At 51.7% G+C, this 16,905-nt stretch overlaps 1 protein-coding gene across 1 annotated transcript; it reads right to left on the bottom strand.

Annotated features, from left to right (window-relative positions):
* Positions 1–6,429: 6,429 nt before the first annotated feature.
* Positions 6,430–15,944, bottom strand: GLIPR2 (GLI pathogenesis related 2). The gene is made up of 5 exons (XM_078619211.1): positions 15,803–15,944; positions 9,114–9,222; positions 8,288–8,391; positions 7,685–7,762; positions 6,430–6,939 (listed from the first exon to the last, which is right to left on the bottom strand). Exons 1-5 carry the CDS (start codon positions 15,813–15,815, stop codon positions 6,767–6,769), a joined length of 477 nt encoding a protein of 158 aa, XP_078475337.1. The 5' UTR covers positions 15,816–15,944; the 3' UTR covers positions 6,430–6,766.
* Positions 15,945–16,905: the final 961 nt, after the last annotated feature.

Here is a 16,905-nt window from a genome sequence, read left to right as displayed (position 1 = left end):
CGAGTAACCGCGAGTGACTATATACACTTGGGTAACTTAGGTAACTCTATTCTGAGACAACGTAACTCTAGCCTTCCAAGCCTACAAGGTGCCCACTATAGGATGATGAAGACGACCCGCTCAAAGGTAACGACGATAACGGCAGTTCCCCCACAACAGCAGCCCAGAGCCCCGGTTCACGCCGACTTTTATCCCCCTCACGACCCGGCCACGCCCCTATTCCCGAACCTTCTCTCACCGCACCTGGTCCTGTCCGTCTCTGCCCTTATTACAATTTACGACCGTTACGACCCGGCCACGACCCTATTCCCCCGATCGCACCTGGCCCTGTCCGTCTCTGCCCTTATTACAATTTACGACCGTTAGGTCACGTGCTTCCCCTCACGCAACCCTGTCAAAGCTGGTCACATCAATCATTTTAGCGAGCACTTAGGTCCCACATTACCCTAACGTTACCCGACCGTGACCCGTTACGTTAATTAGTAACCATGGCCACGGGGAGCCGTACTGTCCCGACATCACCCCGTACTGTCCTTACACTATTATAGAGTCAACAGATACTACTGACGAGTAATAGTAGATACTACTACAGAGTCAGCAGATACCAGAGGTGTGGACTCGAGTCATGTGACTTGGACTCGAGTCAGACTCGAGTCATGAATTTGATGACTTGCGACTCGACTTGGACTTGCATAACAATGACTTTGTCCCACCTATGAGATGTGGACTCGAGTCATGTGACTTGGACTCGAGTCAGACTCGAGTCATGAATTTGATGACTTGCGACTCGACTTGGACTTGCATAACAATGACTTTGTCCCACCTATGAGATGTGGACTCGAGTCATGTGACTTGGACTCGAGTCAGACTCGAGTCATGAATTTGATGACTTGCGACTCGACTTGGACTTGCATAACAATGACTTTGTCCCACCTATGAGATGTGGACTCGAGTCATGTGACTTGGACTCGAGTCAGACTCGAGTCATGAATTTGATGACTTGCGACTCGACTTGGACTTGCATAACAATGACTTTGTCCCACCTATGAGATGTGGACTCGAGTCATGTGACTTGGACTCGAGTCAGACTCGAGTCATGAATTTGATGACTTGCGACTCGACTTGGACTTGCATAACAATGACTTTGTCCCACCTATGAGATGTGGACTCGAGTCATGTGACTTGGACTCGAGTCAGACTCGAGTCATGAATTTGATGACTTGCGACTCGACTTGGACTTGCATAACAATGACTTTGTCCCACCTCTGGCAGATACTAACTATTGTATGTAGTGTATTTAGGGTGTCTATGCGTATATGCCTAGACACTTGCTCTGTACTGCTAGAGTCAGTAGATACTACTATTGTCATTTTAAACTACTTACTCTGTTGTATTTAGGGGCCGTCAATAAATGACGTCACGCACCTGGGGGGGGGGTCAGACATTTGTGACGATGTGTGACGAGGGGGGGGGGTTTGAGAAATGTGACGTTACATCAAAATGCGCAACTTTAAATAAATACAGACAACACGTTCTACTTGATTAAATAGACTTGTTAATAATCTTTTCTCCTACAACATCAGAGTGCAGCGCCACATTAAATACGCACTACAATGACAACAGTTGAAAGCGATTTGAAGCATGTTTTATATTTGGGGGGGGGGGGGCAGAGCTTTGTGACGTCATATTTGAGGGGGGGGGGGGGTTGACTTTTTGTGACGTCGTGTGACGAAGGAGGGGGGGGTCAAAAATCGTCCAAAATCGCGTGACGTCATTTATGGACGGCCCCTTTTATAAAAATAATAACATACCCATGAACAGTAAACATCGTGTAACTTGAGCTTAATGAAGTTATAAACATCACCACCAATCACCACCACCACCGACATTGTCTAAGACGTTGTAAATCAAGGCACGGGACAGAGTTTGTTGTGCACGAGTTTAATGCAGAAGTGAATCACTGCAGTGTGGTCATAGTGAGGTGCACGCGCGCGCGAGATCCGATAACATTCTAGATTTGAAGCTTTCGTGACTGCAAGGATTCATATTCTAAGGTTTTCGGTAAAGTCACGTAGGTAAAAAATTAAAATTAATAAAAGTAAAATAAAAATAAAATAAAAATCACGACGTTTCGGAGGCAACGCAAGCTTCCGTCTTCAGGTGGAACCGTCACAGTTTTACCTACGTGACTTTACCGAAAACCTTATGATATGAATCCGATAACATATTGAAGCGCCGTTACACGCATTGACGGCTGGCTCGTCGATACTTCAGGAGCAAGAGCGAGAAACCCATCGATCTGCCGGTTCTCTCTTTCGGGTTAATTCAACAAACCCACTGAACCGGTTTTTTAATGGGAAATTTGGCCAAAAGGGATTCGTAGAAAATGTTACTTTTGACAGCGCGGCTACAAAGCGCCGGGAGAGATAAACATACGGGGGGGGGGGAGGGGTGTAAACGTAACCGGTTAAAATCGGTTACCGGTTAAAACCGGTTCATGCCTGTTAAACTCGTAACCGGTTAAACAGGGTGCCGATATTTTTTGGGGGGAGTAGGTAGTTTGGGTCTGAAACAGCATTTAAAAAAAAATTCCATTCGGTTTTCAGTTTCCGTTCAAGAAAAATGAGCGGTTAATATCGGTTTCTGGATCCGGTTTTCGGTTCGGCTCGACTCTGCTGAGAAGCAATGCCGACGATGCCGTGCGGGCTCATTTGCATAAAACAACTTGAGTACAAAACTTCCCCCGACCTCCGAATCAGTGCCAATCAAATAAGATTTTTAAAAAACATTTGTTTGATGCAACTGCCCACTGGACTGTAACAGAATGGGAAAAGCAGCTTCTGGCTTTTTGAGTTCTAGGGTTTTCATAGTAGGATTACGGTAAGCAACTTGGAGGTTAGGAATGTGTACGTGGCAGGAATAGCTTTGTGGATGTAATTCGGAGATGGTCGAGACGGGTGGGTGAGACACGTGTGCGAGATGGACACTGGAATGGCACCCAGAGGTTTGTAACCATGAGGAATAGAAGACCTGAATCCACAGATGATGATGGTGATGATGGTGGTAGTGGTGATGAGACTGGATGAGCTGCCCTTAAACGACGCGTTGACAGCCGTGTAACAAGGAAGAGGAAGCCACAACGCCAGTAATGGGAAGGGAATGTCTTCGTCTTGCGTTTGCTACGTGTGCAGGACGGAGAGGGTAAAAGCAACGTGTGGGTTCATGCAGACCTCGGAGGCAGAGGTCGCAACCGGATACCCGATACCCGTACCCTACCTGATACCCGGCTACCCGTACCCGGCCGGGTACGGGTAGCCGTTTGCGACCCTGGTGCGGCTAGGTACGGGTACGGGTAGGCCGTGAGTCACTGGTGAGTAACCGTTTGTCACTCATTTCGGGTAGGGTACGGGTAGGGAACGGGTTCCCGTACCCCGCCGGGTACGGGTACGGGTACCCATTTGCGACCCTGGTGCGGCCGGGTACGGGTACGGGTAAGGAATCAAAACCCGTTTGCGACCTCTGCTCGGAGGTTGGATGACACCCGTGCAACAGCTGTGCGATCTGGCAGAAGGAAGGGAGCGATGGCAAGGAGGATTGTGTGGCATTGGCCGCGCTGGCCTATTGGACTTCGTCTCTGTATCAATGTAAACACACGTCACGGCTTGTACTTGTTGGTGTAATACTACTAGGACTACTTCTACGGTATCATACTTTGAATAAGAATATCATTGACAAAGCATTTAATCAGGAAACGTTAAAAGTTCGGAAAGCATAAAAAAAACACGTTCTCGGCAATAGCAAAAAAAAAATGAATTTTTGTAAAAAAAAAAAGTAACTTAAAAAAAGGCTCATAAAATCGTGCCATTTCACTATTCCGTAAAATCGTGCAGCGATTTGGGAAGACTGTTAACAGCACTGCGCCTTAAACCCAGTGAGGTCCAAGTTCAATTCCCGGCCACAGCCAACATCGGCGTCGAGTGGCACTTGAAGCGGTCCCGGGCCGTCTATCCGGGTGTTGGCGACACTGCATGTGGCTGCATTTGAACCAACTCTGTGGACTTGGTGGATCACACGCCATGTGTGCGTGTGATCCACCAACCCTCGCTTGCTGCGTCCACACCGCTGCGTTACAGGCAGTCACCCGCAGCGTACCACTGCCCGCAAAGCAGAGGTCGCAACCGGGTACCCGATACCCGTACCCTACCCGATACCCGGCTACCCGTACCCAGCCGGGTACAGGTACGGGTAGCCGTTCGCGACCCTGGTGCGGCCGGGTACGGGTACGGGTAGGCCGTGAGTCACTAGTGAGTAACCGTTTGTCACTCATTTCGGGTAGGGTACGGGTAGGGAACGGCTACCCGTACCCGGCCGGGTACGGGTACGGGTACCCATTTGCGACCCTGGTGCGGCCGGGTACGGGTAAGGAATCAAAACCCGTTTGCGACCTCTGCCGCAAAGAGCCCGACATGGCCATTATAAGTCAGCCTCCCGAGCGTGCCAACTCCACCGGTTAAAGAATGAGCTTCTGAGTGAAAGCTTCTCTGCAGTTACCCTCCGCACACAATATGACCACTGGGCTACGTCTCCATTGTGTTCCAATTCCGGTGTTCGTTTTGCACAGAGCGATAACAAAATATATTTATAAATCAGCACGGTTAAAATAATAGTCCGAGAGCTCAAGGTGGAGTGGGCATGCGGGGGGCGGTGGGGGGGGGGTTCTGTGCACAGATTTCCGCTTGGTTCCCTCTGCGTCAATCGACAGAACCGGACGGGAGACACCGCTGCCAGTAAAAAATGTTGTTGTGTTATGAACGCCCGCGGGTACTTGGACGAGAAACACAGGAGGGTCGCTGTGCTGTTTGGCCCCCGAGGCTCGCCCGGTATTCCCACTCATCAGCAACTTCTCGACCACATGTAGCTGTATAAACAAACCATGCACTCGCACACACGCGCACGTATATATATACGTGCACACGTAACAACGGACGTCATTCACAACCAAGGGGCGGTGGATATCAACACGATGCTTACACCAGGCTAGGTGCACGGATATAGGCCACGCGAAGTGGGAAAAATGCTTGCTGGCAGAAGGCCACGGGACACACCCAGATGATGTGGGGTTTACCAAAGGCCACATTAATTTAATTATTGTTTGAGTTAACCCACACTCCCCGCTGTGTTTTAGCCACCCATCACTCTGCCTGACACCTGGTACAGGTCATCGGCAAGTCCATTCAGCTCCACATCCTCCTGTTCCACATCGGCCCATCTGTTCTCTAGCCCATCCCTCACCCACTTAAGCCCCCTTATCCAGACGAACAGACACTGTATGGCCATGAGGTGGCTGGGCACGCGGGCTAACGTGACCCAGCCAACACAGCCTCGTCTGCCAGGGGAGCTCCCTGATGGGGCTGTGTTCAGACGTTGCAATGATTTGTGAGCTCTTCGCACAATCCGGTCTGGTCAAACCCAGGATGGATCGCAGGCATGGCCAGCCTGAATGTTTCAAGTCGCCACATATGTTCCTTCAAAGCGGTCCACATTTCGCAAGCAAAAGAGAATAGAGGGCACTGCCGTGGCAAAGAGGACCTGGAGCTGTATGTGGAGTAGCTTCCACGAGGCAATGAACAGATAAACCCCGCTCGGCTGATTTGGAGTGAGACATCCGCTACCCAACCGGTACTGGTCAGGTATGGGAATTCCTCCACCTTCTCCACAACCACCTCATTGCTCCACAGGGGCGGATGGAGGGTTACATTTTTTTCCAGGATAAATAAAGAGTCTTATTCTGATCATGGCATGAAGTACACAGGCAGGTGTTTTTCTTTTTGGTGCAGCTGATGATAAGACCTCCCTACACACACAAAAAGACAAGGATCCTCTGTATAGCCTTTTAACCGGCTGTTGAGGCATGTGCTATCAGCGAGCAGTGATGAGTTGGTTGTGGGTGGGCCAACACCACGCCTGCCATGCCTGCCCTTGTCTCCCGGGCGCTGATGTTTAGCGACTGAACCAAGTACTCATTTAAAACTGAGTCGACCCAGGGCAGGCACAGGCGCAAATATTCACCGCTCGTATTGGTCGTGAGTGGGAATGGAAGTCTGGTCGCTGGGTTCGTAATGCAGTGCGCTAACCACTGCACCACCGTTCCACACCACACACACACACAGTAGTGCAGGGCTACTCAAACACCAGTCCTTACAACCCACCACAGTGCACTTCTACAAAACTTAACAATCTTCTTCATTAAATTACCAACTAAGATGTTCGATGTTTCACACACCTGATGATGGGTAAACTTAAAACAAATAGAATCTGCACCCTCTCGTCTCACTCTCCTACGTCTCCCCTCTCATCTCGCTCCCCTTCACACCATCTCCCCGCCCCTCCTCTCATCTCCCTGCACTCTCCCTCCTCCATACAGCGTCACTTTCACGTCATGTACGAGCGCGCGTTGTGTAAGCCAGCCACGCGTTTCACCGTCGAGCATCCGCGCACGTACACGTACGCGTGACAGCTCGCTTCGCGTCGGCACGGCAACTCCTTCGGCAACTTCTCCTGCACGGCAACCTCGCCGCAGCCTGCGCTGCCCCCCCCCCCCCCGCCAACACAAATCTTTTCGAAAACTCGTTGATAATGTGCGATAACAATGACATTCGCCGACGATGTGGTTTTTTATCATTTCCACCTTCGGCCGGCCGGCGCCCCCCGTATGCATCGCACGTTGCCCCGTCCTCCTCCTCCTCCTCCCTGGCCGGCCGCGGCGTCACTTCCTGGCCGTGGCGCCCGCCGGCGGAACGTTGTCGCGGAACTGGCCCGGGTTGACCACGTTGCCCGCCGGGAAGTATCGCGCCACCACGAACGTCGAGCCGTCGCTGGCGCGCGCCCGCCCCACGCCCAGCTTGCGGCTGCTGCGCCAAACCATGGCCGTGAAGTGGCCTGCGCCGGGTCCACGCCACGCGGCACGGGGGAGGGGAGGCGACGTCATCATCACCACCACCATCGTCACCGTTATTATCGTCAAACAAATGATCTGCTGCTGCTGCGTTGGCAGTGGTGCGTAAGCGCAGTTAACCAAAGGAAAACACTGCGTGGCCTTCGGATAAAAAGATATGTATGATAGCTGACTTTCAGGGTCTTTCCTCTTCACAGCGCGCAGATGTGTGCTGTGAAGAAGGGCCATTGCTCGAAACGTCGCCTGTTTATATTTTTCCTTTTAAGGCCGCAGTGTTGTTATTGACGAACGTGTAGAGTTTTTTTCGTTCTTATTATTAGCAGTATATCATTAAATATAATGATGTATATATTTAATAAACACAATGGTGGAGACTCCAAGCACCAAAATAACTTGGCAGTCAATACGGGCTCATTTGTACCGTATCTGTCCTTCGACATAAAAACATCATTGCAGCAGCATTGCTTGAATACGAGGAAAACCCAGTTTCGATTTTCAGTTTCTCATCATCAGGGTCAGGCTCGCTTGAACCCATATTGATGACCCGCCCCATATTTATAAATAAGGACCCCTCTGCCTGTTGAGGGAAACTGGTGGTGGAAGGGGGGGGGGGAGGGAGGGGGATCCATTGCCACCCCCACTCCCAACCACCACGTCACAGCTTTCCCGTCCGTGTTCGCCAATCATCAGGCAGGGGCGGTGTGTGCAGTGGCTTCAATGGCCGCTCACCGCTGCCAGAAGAGAAGCCCGGGTTGGAGAAGTTGTAGTTCTGGATTTCCGCGTACCACCTCTCCGCCACCTCCTTAGCTGCGCGCGCCACAACGAAACGTTCGCGGATGAGCAATGGCCCAAGGGCCCAAAACGCCGAGCAGCCAGCGACAAGCAGCACCATCGGAAGCACCGTAGAGTGAGTGGGGATTAGCGCGTTCATGAAACGGGGCGAGGTTATGAGAGCACCGTGCCCTCGTCGAGGAGGCCGCTCTCCTATCTTACAGTTACACGCTAATTTCTCACATAAACATCACTAGCCCTGGACACTTTTTTACGACCCTTGAGCTACACCCATTTCAAACATTTTAAAACGGTCTGCCTCAGCAGCAGACCACGTTTTCCCACCTGATGATGGATGCTTGTGTTGCGCCCGAAACGTCGTGATTTATTTTATTTTATACCTACGTGACTTTACCGAAAGAACCAAAGAGTATGGATTCCTGCAGTCACGAAATCTTCAAATCGAGATTGAAAAAGAGCATCGTAGCTCATCGGATTCCTCGGGTTACGAATAAATATTCCGAACTTGGGGGTCACGAGCGGACGGGAGGGAGCTTCCACCTGGCTCGTCGTAGGAGGCCCACGCGAGGTTCTCCCCACACTGGCCCCGCTCCGTGTCCGAGCTGTGCTTGAGCACCCGGGTACGCGCCAGCGACTCGGCATAGCTGAAACGACGCGTCAAAACCGGCGGTGTCAGCCGGCGGACGCGAGGAGTCCCGGGGGTAGCGTCGTCCGTCTCCCGGGTCACCGATTACACCGACGCAACACGTTCCTCGAGAACAACGTGGGCACCACAACATCGACGTGAAAAAGATGACGTGTTGGGGAAATGACCCTTTCTTCAAAGCAGATGCAGGTTCGATGGTGATTTGCTTAACCGGGCGAGAGTTCAGGAGGCAAGGGTAGGAGAGACTCATTCGCGAGAGCGACTTGGGTCGTCACCAAAAAGAAAAAAAAAAGAAAAATACGACAATGAAGCGAATGTAAATCGGTGCAAAAACCACCGCGTTACTATGGATAAGAAGGGTCATTGACCAAATCGACCCTGATTACGTGTTTTTAATTTTCGTGCTGCGTCCGTCCTTCTGTCCATTTGACCGCTTCTCTGTCTGCCCGGCGGTGTGTCGTCTGTCCGTTACATCCGGTCATTGGTCTGTGCGGCAATTGCTCCGTCTCTCCGTCTGCCCCAGCCGTCGTTCTGTCCATTCTTATATCCGTCCACGTGACCGCTGATCCGTCCATCTGCGAATAAGTCCATCTACGTGTCCGTCCGTCCATCCGTCCCCACCCCACCCCCTCCCCGTCCGTCTGCGTGTCTGTCCGCCCCCCCCCCCCCCCCCCCCCGTCTGCGTGTGCATGCACATGCGTGTGATCGCCGCGGCCTGACCTCTGTGCGTCACGACACATCTTGGAGGAGAGCGACAGCGTGGGCACCCCGTGCGTCTTGCGGTAGTCGTTGTGCGAATTCAGCAGCTCACGTGCAAACTCCTTCGAGGCTGCGGACAGAAGCAACGTTTCACTCGAGGTTTACTATATGCCCCATAGTGTGGGTTGCATGGCGAGCAATCGCACGGCTGTGGCTTGTCTTTAATGTATCTCTGTGTCTCTCTATGGGTCTCTAAGTGTTTCTATATATCTTTATGAGCCTCAGGGTTTACAATATGGCCCAAAGTATGGGTTGCATTGCGAACAAATGCACGGCTTGTCTTAGAAATATCTCGATGTATCTCTACTAGCTTTGCTACCCGGCTTCGCCCGGGACTTGGATTCTTGTCTTGGATTAAAACACGGCCTACGCGGAGGGTGGGGATGCATGACGTCAGCAGGCACACTGCGTGACGTCAGCAGGCACACTGCGTGACGTCAGCAGGCACACTGCGTGACGTCAGCAGGCACACTGCGTGACGTCAGCAGGCACACTGCGTGACGTCAGCAGGCACACTGCGTGACGCTACGCATGCGGGTGACATCACAGATGTGACGTCACCGCTCACTTGCGTACAAAATATAAGCATTATTGCGCCCCCCCCAAAATACAAAAGTCTATTTTATACTTTTTGCATGGTGTACAGTCTGGAAGCTATCCACGTGCCAAATTTCAAGTTCGTTGCATGTCGGAAAGTATGCTAAACATTTCGAACAGACACACATATTCACAAATATATAGATGAGTCTCTGGGTTTACTATATGGCCCATTGTTGGGGGCTTCATGGCCACAATCCCACCACTGCTGGTGACGTTGCTGCTCCGATGCGGCTGATTTTCCGCTGAGTGCGTTGTTTGGACATAGAGAGGGGGAGGGTGGGGGCCTGGGAACCCTTGCACGCGTGGAATGTAAGCAACCCGCCTGTTTTAGGGTTGAAAGTGCAAAACGAAAGCAAAAACAGTGGCGTCAAATTGCTCGCAAACGCAAATTATTTCATGCTGCTGCTGCTGCTGCTGCATTGGCAGCGGTGCAAAAAGACAAAACAACAAAGCAACTCGGCATGTCCGTTAGTACCAATGTGTGTGTGGCCTTAAAAGGAAACAAAATAAATGTGACGTTTCGGGCATACGGCCCATTTCCCCAACCCTCGCCTTTTTTTTGCTGTTGTTGCATCTTAAGACCGTGCTCCTGAATCATACTGCTGCTGCTGCTGCCATAAGGCATCGGCGCTGGCGAGATGTTAACTCCCTCGCCTGGTATGGAGGAGGTCATGGATTCAATCCCGACCCTGACGCTTGTAGATTTGGAGTGTGCGCGTGTCTCTCTCCCCATGGTCGCGTGGATTTTTCTCCGGGTCCTCCGGTTTTTTCACTCCACGTTTAAAATCAACATCATGCGTTGAGAGTATTTGGCTGCTATAAATGTCCACGTGATATAGGCCAATTAGTAAGGTTTGTCACGTAACCAAAACATGCAAATTCCTTACTAGTTCAGCACACCGCTGTATTGGAGAGTGAATCCACAACATTTACTATTCGAGTACGATTCGCCAGTAATTACAACTTGCATCATTAGGCGACAGCCAGATTTGTGGATAAATCCCGTTTAATCCTTAAATTGAGGGATACATGCGATGTCGTCACCCGTGAGCCAATCAGCCAGAGGGGGGGGGGGGTGTTAATGAATGTGTATAAATTACAATGGATATCCATTACCGGTTGGGTTATTCATAGGGTAATCAACATACATTGTGCATGCACATTGTGCTTGTACATCCCGCTGCTTTTTTTGTGTGTGCACGTAGATTGCAGTGCCTGTTGTTATCTGCTCACAGTTAATCACCATCGACGTATGGTGGTGACCTGCATAGGCATGCGGTTATGGATAAAACTGGTCGCGAAAGCCTACGTGCTAAAATAAGACCTTTCGTAATCTTGTGGGTGCGGTGTTGATCAGTTTGTGATCTGAAAACGTACAACACCCCCATTCCCAATCTGTATTCAGCAATGAAGTGTATCATCATCATTATCAAGAAACTAATGCTGGAAAATCTTTTTCCACTGCAGCAAATGCTCTGCATGCTGGAGCCGTCCTATCTAATACAAATATCTCTTTGGGTTTGTCTAAAATAACAAAAGCTAATCCTGTTTTGAATGGGCGTCTTCGTTTGTTGATCATTTACATCTTCAGGGCAAATCTTTAGTGACTGCGTTATCTTTGTGTTCTCAGGTGGCCTGGTGGTGGAGGTGATGTAGACGTAGATGAGTAGCAGTGGCTTCCACTTTAATTTCAGACAAACCAGAATAAATACATAAAATCTCAACAGTACATACGAAACCCGATTTAAGAGCTTATTGGCGCATAGGGTAATTCCAAATAAACGGAAATTAACTCCCACACATCCAGCGTATAATTCACACAACGCTTCACCGAATGCGGAATCAGAGGACCACTGAGCAGGTCCACGAAACTATGAACCATGGGCCTTTGAGTACTCCGTAATCCGAGCACCGTGCAGCAGCCGTATGGACCAGAACTCGACTTGTTGACGTTCCAACTCAACGCTGTGAAACGGCGGCGGCGGCGGTGGTGGTGGCACTCCAGGAACTCTCTCGAGTGACCACAGCGCCCTGGGCTCCCCGTTCGCTCGCCGCGACCCTCCGGAAAGTTCCAGCGAGCCGTGGGAAAACGCGTGTCTCCCTAATCCGCCGGGATCGACTCGGCAAGGCACCTCGCCGCCCAAAGTCATGCGAACGAGCGAGAGGCCCTTTGGACCCCACGCGCTCGACGTTGCGGCTTCAAACCCGGAACGATGAAGATTTGAGAGCCAAAATGGAGTTCAAGAGGACGTCACAAAAACCTCGTGAAAGACCCAACGACGGCAGAAGATCCCTGGAATGGATATTCCGTCGAAGGTTCTGGGTCACAACCCTAAAACCACTTCCACTGCACAAACCGTGGCAGCAGCAGCAGACGACGATGAACAAATGGAAAACTTAACTCTCCGGCGGGGTGTGGAAACTGCGGTCACCCAGAGGAGAACCATGGGACGTGTTATGGACTCAACGTCCGACCCACAACTACGCCACCTCCGCTACTCTTGACGCAATCATCTGGCTCGCTGACCGCCGCTGTGTAAAATCACAGCTGTAGCTCTACGCCAGTGGTCCTTCATCGCAAGGCCCGCGGGCCACTGGCTGGCTCTGGTGGCCTTTAGTGTGGCCCCTGGTGGCCTTTAGTGCGGCCCCTGATGTGTGACCTCCCCAACAATCCACAAAGAGAGTGACCCCCCCCCTCCCACCATCATCATCGTGCCTTTTGTCAAACCCCAACAATGGTTCCACATGGTGTGGCGGCCCTCACACTCATGATGTCTCATCGGCGAAAGTGGCCTGAATAACACAACGTGCGAAGATGGGAGACTTTTCTAGAAAGTTGCCCAAGTAATGAATCATGCCCACCAACTACAATTTGGAGGGGTGGGGGGGAGAAAAAATGTGGGAGCCAAAGACATCGCCCAAAGTAACGAAGACCTCAATATTAACATTATCTTGTTGTGCCAGGCCGAGCCAGTGGCAGCTGTTGCCCAACTGCTGCCACTCACTCATCCGTTGCCACTCACTCTCATCCGTGATGTGGCAACAATCGACAACACCACAGGACACAGCGATAACCGCGGTGGGGGAAGGGGGGGGGTTGGCGGATCACACAGAGATCATAGCTCGCTGCGAATTCCGGATTTGTCCGGCCAACGACATCCACGGGGGGGAGGGGCGATAAAATACGCAACCGATTTGCGGATGAGTCAACACGTCCACTTTTCCGAGCTGGTCAAAGAGGTGTTGGGGGTGGGGGAGGTAGAGACGTGGGAGTAGCCCCATGCATGACAATCGCATGTTTGGTGATGAAGCCGTCTCCACTGCTGGATGATGGACAATTGCGCTTGACGCCGGGAAATCGAAACGTATCCGCTACTCTTTGGATTGAAAATCCAGTGATATGACCATTTGCGGCAGCGACACACTACAATTATGGGAAAAAAAAATCAACGTAAAAAAGTTGTGCTTAAATTAATTCCAGATCACGGACACCCCCCACTCCACCCCCTCCAAACGCCGTCTCGCCTAGATTCCTGCCGAGGGACGGCCCGCCCCTCCCGGTATAAGAGACTAGGCCGCAGTGGGGTAGGGGTCTACGTAGTCGTAGTGGGATTAACCACGGGGTGTTGTGAGGACATCAAGGGTGGGGCTGGTGGTAGTGGAGATACAGTATATAATATTGCTGTATACAATTATATAGATACCGTAGTCAACATATTGTACTCATACACACTGCCATCCATACACGGTATGTACTGTATACAGCAGAGGTGTGGACTCGAGTCATGTGACTTGGACTCGAGTCAGACTCGAGTCATGAATTTGATGACTTGCGACTCGACTTGGACTTGCATAACAATGACTTTGTCCCACCTCTGGTATACAGACTGTACAGTATATACTGGCAGTACAGTCAGTAACAGTACACCACGTGAAGGCTCCCCGACAGGAGGTGCCGTGGGTTGGCTGACTGAGATGACCGGTAGATGCACCACCAGCTGTACCCCCCCCTACTGTGCCAGGCTAGGTGCATGAGGTCTCGGGACAGACCCTGCAGGTGTCATGGGTTGGCTGACTGAGATGACCGGTAGATGCACCACCAGCTGTACCCCCCCCCTACTGTGCCAGGCTAGGTGCAGGAGGAGGTCACGGGATAGACCCTGCAGGTGCCGTGGGTTGGCTGACTGAGATGACCGGTAGATGCACCACCAGCTGTACCCCCCCCTACTGTGCCAGGCTAGGTGCATGAGGTCACGGGACAGACCCTGCAGGTGCCGTGGGTTGGCTGACTGAGATGACCATTGGTAGATGCACCAGCAGCTGTAACCCCCCCCTACTGTGCCAGGCTAGGTGCATGAAGTCTCGGGACAGACCCTGCAGGTGCCACGTGTCGACCGACTGAGATGACCATTGGTAGATGCACCAGCAGCTGTAACCCCCCCCTACTGTGCCAGGCTAGGTGCATGAGGTCTCGGGACAGACCCTGCAGGTGTCATGGGTTGGCTGACTGAGATGACCGGCAGATGCACCACCAGCTGTACCCCCCCTACTGTGCCAGGCTAGGTGCATGAGGAGGTCTCGGGATAGACCCTGCAGGTGCCATGGGTTGGCTGAGATGACCACTGGTAGATGCACCACCAGCTGTGTACCCCTTACTGTGCCAGGCTAGGTGCAGGAGCGTTGTCAAGCTCGGCGTAGCTCCACCATACCAACAAAACCCCACGGCCACAACGCAAACGACCGGCTCGCCGTTAAATCTCGCTCACAATCACTCACACACACACACCCTCACTCACTCTCACTCACACACACACCCTCACTATCACTCACACACACACACCCTCACTCACTCTCACTCACACACTCTCACTCACACACACGCTCACTCAGACATACTCTCACTCACTCACGCACACTCACACACACTCTCACTCACTTACACTCTCTCACTCACTTACACTCTCTCACTCACACACACTCTCACTCACACACACGCTCACTCACACATACTCTCACTCACTCACGCACACTCACACACACACTCTCACTCACTCACACTCTCTCACTCTCACTCACTCACACTCTCACACACACTCACACACACTCTCACACTCACACACACTCTCTCACTCACACACACTCACACTCTCTCATTCACTCACACACACTCACACACACTCTCACACTCACACACACTCTCTCACTCACACACACTCACACTCTCTCATTCACTCACACACACTCACATACACTCTCACTCACTCACGCACACTCACACTCTCTCATTCACTCACACACACACTCTCACTCACACACACTCTCTCACTCACACACACCCTCTCACACACTCACACTCTCTCACTCACACCCACCAACTCACACACACTCTCTCACTCACACACACTCTCACTCACACACACTCACATTCTCACACACACATTCTCTCACTCTCTCGCTCACACGTCGTCATCGTTGCAAAGATCAAAGATTCCCCCGTGCGCGTATGGTGAGGATAGCACCTGGCCGCCTTTGCCCACACACACACAGCACACACACCACACACACACACAGCACACACACAGCACACACACCACACACACACACACACCACACACACCGTACACACACACCACACACACACAGCACACACACACAGCACACACACACAGCACACACACACAGCACACACACACAGCACACACACACAGCACACACACACAGCACACACACACAGCACACACACACAGCACACACACACAGCACACACACACAGCACACACACACAGCACACACACACAGCACACACACACAGCACACACACACAGCACACACACACAGCACACACACACAGCACACACACACAGCACACACACACAGCACACACACACACCACACACACACGCCACACACACGCCACACACACACAGCACGCGACACACACTACACACAGCACACACCACACACACACAGCACACACCACACACACACACAGCACACACAGCACACAACACACAGCACACGCACACAGCACACAAACGCGACTCACTCACCAGACTTCCCCATGGCGACCCGGGTCGGAGTCGAACTTCAACGAATGACTCAGAAGAGAGAGCGAGCGAGAGCTGGATCGTGACCCGGCCTCTCTGTGTCTCTCTCTCTCTGTCACTCTCTCTCTCTCTGTGTATTTATCCGTCTGCTACGTAGCTCTTGAGTATCTCTGTCCGTCTGTGTCTTGCTGGATCGCTGTCTGTGTGTCGTTATGTCCCCGCGTCTTTCTATCTGCCCGTATCACTTTAACTTCTCTGCGCGTCTGTGTGTTGTGGGGGTGTGTCTCTGTGTGTTGTGGGGGTGTGTCTCTGTGTGTTGTGGGGGTGTGTCTCTGTGTGTTGTGGGGTGTGTCTCTGTGTGTCTCTGTGTCTATGTGGGGGTGTGTCTCTGTGGAGGTGTGTCTCTGTGTGTCTCTCTGTGTCTCTGTGTGTCTCTGTGTCTATGTGGGTGTGTCTCTGTGTTGGTGTGTTACTGTGTGTCTATGTGGTGTTGTGTCTGTGGGGGTGTGTCTCTGTGTGTCTCTGTGGGGGTGTGTCTTTGTGTGTCTCTGTGTGTCTCTGTGGGGTGCGTCTCGCAGCTGTTCTCCATCCGTGGCGAGAGAGGCAGTGGAACTCGTCGCCTCTTGGGTTTCGAGTTCAGTTGCACGAATCTCTCCGCCCACTTCGCCAACTGCTCCAGACTCGCCCAAACTCTCCCCCCAACTCTCTCTCCAACTCTCTCTCTCCAACTCTCTCTCTCTCCCTTATCTCTCCCCAACTCTCTCTCCCCAACTCTCTCTCTCTCCCTTATCTCTCCCCAACTTTCTCTCCCCAACTCCCTCTCCAACTCTATCCACTTCTCTCTCCCCAACTCTCTCCCTTTTTTTTTTACGATCAGTGGAAACAAGAAGATACTTGGTGTAGTCGGCACTTTGCTTCGTTCATCATTTAGTTTTTTTTATCTTTGTTTTATGTGCCCCCCCCCCCTTTAGCGCTCACTCTCTCGCTCTCTCTCGCTCTGCTCTCCCCGACTCTCGCCCTTATCTCTCCCCAACTCTCTCCCCTTTTTTATTTTTTTTACGATTCAGAGGAAACAAGAAGATGCTCGGTGTATTCGGCACTTTGCT

Source organism: Lampetra planeri, chromosome 62, assembly GCF_965212315.1.
Source record: "Lampetra planeri chromosome 62, kcLamPlan1.2.h2, whole genome shotgun sequence".
In the NCBI taxonomy this organism is placed as follows: Eukaryota; Metazoa; Chordata; class Hyperoartia; order Petromyzontiformes; family Petromyzontidae; genus Lampetra; species Lampetra planeri.
Note: the sequence above shows the minus strand (reverse complement) of the source record. Positions and strands in the feature narration are given on the sequence as shown.

Excerpts from the sequence above, each read along its gene's own strand:
- GLIPR2 (XM_078619211.1), bottom strand. Across the intron at positions 7,763-8,287 it reads GGCCTCCTACGACGAGCCAG|CTAAGGAGGTGGCGGAGAGG; the intron begins GTGGAAGCTCCC and ends TGGCGCGCGCAG. Across the intron at positions 6,940-7,684 it reads GGGCTTCTCTTCTGGCAGCG|GCCACTTCACGGCCATGGTT; the intron begins GTGAGCGGCCAT and ends GACCCGGCGCAG.